We start from the raw sequence: 6497 nt of genomic DNA, 5'->3' as shown, positions 1-6497 counted from the left end.
AGCGGCTAAAGTTGCAAATATTTAGAAATGAGGGTCTTGAATTTCTCATGTTTATACAAAATTTGCATACCCTAAAATTAGGGTTCATAAAGTTCCTTTGAGGTTTTGACCAATATTGTCCCTTATCTTTGAGAGTAGGTTTATTTTGGTCCCTCAAATATAACCCTGAGCATATTTAGTCCCTTAAGTATGCTAAAGTGGAGCATCGTTAGTCTCACTGACAAAGGTTTTGACCAATACTGTCCCTTATCTTTGAGGGTAGGTCTATTTTGGTCCCTCAAATATAACCCTGAGCATATTTAGTCCCTTAAGTATGCTAAAGTGGAGCATCTTTAGTCTCACTAACACAATATATTCAAAAACTAACGGTGTTACCCAACTCTGATTCATAAAGCAAATCTTCTGCTCTAAAGCAAAATGTTTCCTCTCATTTTATTGGATAACGCAAATTATCACTTTAATTCCTCATTTTTAGATAATGCCTTCTAAAATTTTGATCTTGAATATATCCCATTCTCTGCCAGTTTTCAATGAGAAAATGACACTGTATAACCGCTGTTAAAATAATAGCCGAAAAAATGTATAAAATTTATAAATTATTTTGTGTATATATATACATTTAAAAATTTCGGTTGATTTTTCCAAAAAGAAAAGTTAAAATTTAAAAAAAATAGAGCTGCCAGGATCACTTCTAGGCATAATATACCAACTTTATATACTTATTCCGCTACCAGATGTAAATAATTTTTGGCACGGGCTAAAAATGATAATACAACCTGGTTATTCGTTTGCTTCAATAATATGCCTAGAAGTGATCCTGGCAGCTCTATTTTTTTTAAATTTTAACTTTTCTTTTTGGAAAAATCAACCGAAATTTTTAAATGTATATATATACACAAAATAATTTATAAATTTTATACATTTTTTCGGCTATTATTTTAACAGCGGTTATACAGTGTCATTTTCTCATTGAAAACTGGCAGAGAATGGGATATATTCAAGATCAAAATTTTAGAAGGCATTATCTAAAAATGAGGAATTAAAGTGATAATTTACGTTATCTAATAAAATGAGAGGAAACATTTTGCTTTAGAGCAGAAGATTTGCTTTATGAATCAGAGTTGGGTAACACCGTTAGTTTTTGAATATATTGTGTCAGTGAGATTAAAGGTGCTTCACTTTAGCATATTTAAGGGACTAAATATGTTCGGAGTTATATTGGAGGGATTAAAATAAATCTAGCTCAAAGATAAGGGACAATATTGAAGGGATCAAAATAAACCTACCTCAAACATAAGGGACAATATTGGTAAAAACCTCAAATTCGTTTCAGAAATTTCAGAGATTGAAGATGACGAGAATTTCTCTGCTGCGTTACTATTGCAAAGGTATTATTCCCAGATTTATCTCTTTTTCTGCTATTTCACGTTCTGCGTCGGCGACCAGATAATATTCTTCATTTCATAGCCATATTGAGAATGTCAAGTGTTTAGATGATGCTCTGAGTCTCTTCCATTGAATGGTCAGTACGCAGCCTCTTCCTTCTGTTTTTAGCTTCTCTAAATTGTTAAAGACTATGGTAAATATGAAGCATTACTCTGCTGTTTTTTCCCTTTTTCGACAAATGCTGAAATTGGGCATCCCAATTAATGATTTCATCTTGAGTATAGCAATTAACAGTTATTGCCTAATGCATCGTTCTGACTGCTGATTTTCGGTGTTAACCATTTACTTGACGAATGGCATTCCATTTAACATTGTCACCTTTACCACCTTACTGAGGGGACTCTTTGCAGAAAATAAGATAAAAGATGCAGTTAACTTGTTCAAAAAGTTGGTGAGAGAGAATACTTGTGAGCCTGACGAAGTCATGTATTCGACTGTCATGAATGGGCTTAGCAAAAGGGGCCATACTCAAAAAACTTTTGATTTGCTTAGGGTAATGGAAAAAGGAAGCACTAAGCCCAACACATACATCTATAACATTGTTATACATGCCCTTTGCAAAGATAGAATGCTAGATGCTGCAATTAGCCTTTTCGAAGAGATGAAACAAAAAGGCATTCCTCCAAACATTGTCACATATAGTTCATTGATTGATGGTTTCTGTAAGTTTGGTCAGTGGGAAAAGGTTAGGACTTTGTTCTCTAAAATGGTAAATATTAATATTTATCCAAATGTGCAAACCTTGACCATAGTGACCGATGGACCATGCAAAGAAGGGAAAGTTAAAGATGTTGAGGAGGTAATGGGACACATGATTGGAAAAGGTGTCGAGCCAAATGTGGTCACCTACAATGTGATAATTGATGGATATTGCTTGCGCGGTCAAATGGATAAAGCAAGGAGACTCTTTGAATCCATGATTGATAAGAGCATTAAGCATAACATTATTAGCTACAACATATTAATAAATGGATACTGTAAGAAAAAGAAACTGGATGAGGCCATGTATTTGTTTCATGAAATTTCTCTAAATGGATTGGAACCTAACATGGTTACCTACAATACTATCTTGCAAGGTCTATTTGATGGTGGAAGAACTGACTTTGCGCAAAAAATCCTTTCTGATATGCTATTTACAGGACTCAAACCTGATTTATACACTAATAACATTTTGCTCTGTGGTTATTTTCATAATGGACTTGTTGAGAAAGCTATGTCGTTATTTCATGAGTTGGAAGTAAAGAGAGAAGATAATGATATTGAACTTTATAATGTTCTAATTGATGGGTTGTGCAAAAATGGCCAGTTCGATAAAGCTCATGCTATTTTTGAGAAGCTTTCTTTTATTGGATTGTTTCCCAATGTGATTACATACACAATAATAATTATTGGATTTTGTCAAGAAGGGTTGTTAGATGAAGCTAAAGATATGCTAAGGAAAATGGAGGAGAATGGTCATTTGCCGGACAATGTCACTTATAATATTATTGTGCGAGGATTTCTCAAGTTTGGCAAAACTAGTGAAATGACAACTCTTTTGAAGAAAATGACTGGAAGGGACTTCTTATTTGATGCAAGTACTGTAGAGTTACTAATAGATGCTATAGCGAAGGATCCTTCTTTGCTTAACATGATACCACAATTTCACTCGGGAAATAAGAAGTGATATGTATTTCAGTTGATCTATTCTGCAATACTTATCACTGTGATGCATTTTTCTTTTACCTCTGCGAAAGAAATCACATCTAATGGAACTGCAGAAGCTGAAAGAATGGAAATTAGAACATTGCTTGAGCTTTCCAAGCCAGCTTATTGAGGAGGTACATCAGTTTTGATATTTGATTGTTGTGCCACTCTACTGTATTTTGAAAATCATATTTTATTGCACTCTTAATATGAGAAATGATGCAAGTTTCTTTATGTGTACACATTATAAGTCTATGAATAGCATACAGGATTGCAGAGGAAGCAGAAGCTGTTGTTGCACAACTTGCATTAATGGCACTGCTCACAGTTGCTTTTCAAAAGGTAAAACCCGTTGGCTCAGAAAACAGAAGAAGCCTTTATTTCTCTTTTCCATATTCATCCTTATTGTTCCATTTAGTGTATCATTAATTCATCCTTAAGGGCGATGTGCAAAAACCTTAAAAGACAGCTAATATGAATCGAATGGGTAGTCTTTTCAGTTTTCACATTGCAAATTGGCACGGAAGTTGACAATCTATGATGTCATTCATGCGCTACTCTCAGGGGTCGTTTGGTAGGATGCATTAGATAAAATAATGCATGGATTAGGTTTGTGTATTAATAATACCTTGTTTGGTATACTTTTAAACCTATGCATTAGTTATGCTAGCATTAGTTATACATCTTATTTGGTATTATCCTATGCATAACTAATGCATAGGAAACCATGGTATTAATAATGCAATGAGTTTTAATGCATGCATTAGCTTAGTTAAAGACAAAATTGCCCTTCAAAATTTATGCTTGATTAAAATATGCTATTATATTAATGCAAGTTTGATGTAAAGTTTGACACTGAAATTGCTCCCGCTATTTATATCTATACTCCGCCAATTTCTTCATTGTAAATTTATAAATATGTACTCTACTACTACGTATTGGAATGCACTTGTAATCAACTCATTTTCCTTGTATTTTTTTAATTCAAACTTTCTTTGCCTAATAATCCAAGAAAGTGAAAAATAAAATTATATCCTAGTTGATAAATAAATACTTAGCATATTTTCTTTTTTATAAATAAATATTCAGTTCTATACTACAATATTGGTAGACAAATCAAATAATCTTTTTAAAACTTTTTTCATAATAAAACATTCCTCAACACAGTGTTTTGAATAGCGTGAGGCGACAAAAAGCGATGAGGGTCCGCTCCACTGAGGCGAGAAGCGTAGCGCTCGCCTTTTTGATGTGAAGCGCCAATTAATACAAAAAAATAAAATATTAAATTTGCATATATAAATAACTAAAAACTCAATAACAACAACATATTAATAAATATATAAATTCAAAACCTCAATGGATAGAAATCAAATATTTTAATATACTGTTTATAGAGAGAAATTAATTGTAATAAAAGAGAGAAAATAACAGTTAATTGTTATTGTAATTATAGAGAGAAGTTAATATGCAAGTAATTGTTTACTAAACTGGAGAGAAAAAAATCAAAAGAGAGAAACAGAAGAAGAAAGAAGAGAAGAGGCGAAAACAAAGGTGAAAGAAAAGAAAGAAAGAATATTTCTGCTGGAAATCAGTTGCTGCCGGAAAAGAAGAAGAAGAACAAAGAAGACTTAATACCTGTAAAAGGAAAAGAAAGAAGAAAGAAGAGAGTCTTACTGCCGGAAAAAACGCCGGAAAAACAGAGGCTTACTGCCGGAAAAAGAAAGAAGAGAAGCTTACTGCCGGAAAAGACGCCGGAAAAACAGAAGCTTACTGCCGGAAAAAGAAAGAGAAAAGAAAGAAGAAGAAAAGAAGAAAGAAAGAAGAAAGAAGAACAAAGAGGTACCTCGGAGTCGAGAAAACCCTAACTTTTATTTAAGTCTTTTTTTTTTATTTTAAAAGTGACGCCTCTGTCGCTACCTCGCCGGCGCTACTTCGCCTCGTCGGCGCTTTTTAAAACCGCATCGCAACAGACCAAAAAAATGCGTATGAGCCTCGCGTCGCTACTCGCTATTAGCGACGTAGCGGTCACTATTTACAACACTGCCTCAACATATGTTTCTTTTAAAAAGATATAATGATGGACTCGTTATGAGGGTATTTTTGTAAACAAACAATTCTTTTAGAGATTGTGCAATGCTTTAATATATCAAACCAAACGATGGATAGGAAATATGTCAGCATAACCAATGCCAACATAACTAATACCAGCATTACTAATACACCTTATTCATCATTATTCTTATGCACCCTATCAAACGACCCCTATGGATTTTATAGTCTGAATAAGTGACCTTATCTTTTATTTTATTTTTTGGTTCTCTTTATTCGTTTTGGCCCAGAGTAATACTAGCAGTTACAAGAATTTCCTGCAAATAACTGGCACAACATGAAGAACTTTGCTTGTCTGAATCTAATATTCTTTTCAAGTTGTAGACATTGAAGGAGAAGTCTTTCATGGGGATGCTGCACAGTCCAAGAAACAGGCAGAAGAAGCCAAGGTTGCTTATATGGCTTTAACAAAATATAAGCATTTTTCTTCTTCCCTCTTCACTCTTGAGCCAAATTGATGTTAAGAGAACTTTTCAGGCTAATCGATGTTTGTCTTGAGATTAACAAGAATGGAATTTTAGTGCAGCTGGAAGACTATTGAATAAATTACTTCTGTGCCGCAAATTGACAATTCTTACAATTTCAGGCAAATTCTTTTGTACCAGTGATCATTCAACTATTTCCTCGGACTTGGAAGGTGAAATTTTTCAAAACTGAACCTTGCATGGATTCAGTGTCCATTTCTGCTAGTCAAGAAAAGTTCAGAGGTCATTTTTCACGATGTTTTCGTTTCCGACTAATGTGATTGGCATATTAGTAATGTTTCTGATGCAACCAAGTATTCATGCCTTTGGCAGATGAAGAGGAGATGGCTCACTCTAAACACATCTCTCCACTGTCCATAAGTGCTGAAAATGTTAATGCTCCAATTTCACGGGACGTGTAAGAGCTCATTGTAAATGAGAAATCACATTCTTCACCTGGATCATTGTGCCATTTGCCTAGATAAACTATATATCATCAGATGCGATGACACCATCCAATTCATCTACTATCTCTAATGCAAATTCTAGTGCGACGAAGATTGCAGAAACTAAAAGGTACTTCCTTTGTGACAGGGTCAGAGTGCACAGGTCCGTTCCGGATGAGGTACTATTGTGCTTCCTATTAGTGAAGATAAGTGAGTTGATGTGAACTTGGAGTTCCCCAATGAGAAGTTTAGCTAATTATGTACTACAATAGAGGCATGTTACTTATGTTTATCGTCCCCTTGAACAGAGGCTAAACTGAATCAAGGATGATTATAGCAACCATCT

General features: G+C 34.2%; 1 protein-coding gene across 1 annotated transcript; it reads left to right on the top strand.

Moving 5' to 3' along the window:
- The first annotated feature begins 1407 nt into the window (after positions 1-1407).
- On the top strand, positions 1408-4018 carry LOC107779306 (uncharacterized). Its single transcript, XM_016599703.2, has one exon. The coding sequence runs from the start codon at positions 1871-1873 to the stop codon at positions 3110-3112; it is 1242 nt and encodes a 413-aa protein (XP_016455189.1). The 5' UTR covers positions 1408-1870; the 3' UTR covers positions 3113-4018.
- The last annotated feature ends 2479 nt before the right edge of the window (positions 4019-6497 follow it).

Source organism: Nicotiana tabacum, chromosome 19, assembly GCF_000715075.1.
Source record: "Nicotiana tabacum cultivar K326 chromosome 19, ASM71507v2, whole genome shotgun sequence".
Taxonomy (NCBI): Eukaryota; Viridiplantae; Streptophyta; class Magnoliopsida; order Solanales; family Solanaceae; genus Nicotiana; species Nicotiana tabacum.
Note: the sequence above shows the minus strand (reverse complement) of the source record. Positions and strands in the feature narration are given on the sequence as shown.

What these genes read in the sequence shown, in the direction of transcription:
- LOC107779306 (XM_016599703.2), top strand. Translation starts at nt 1,871, where the DNA reads ATGTATTCGACTGTCATGAATGGGCTTAGCAAAAGGGGCCATACTCAA.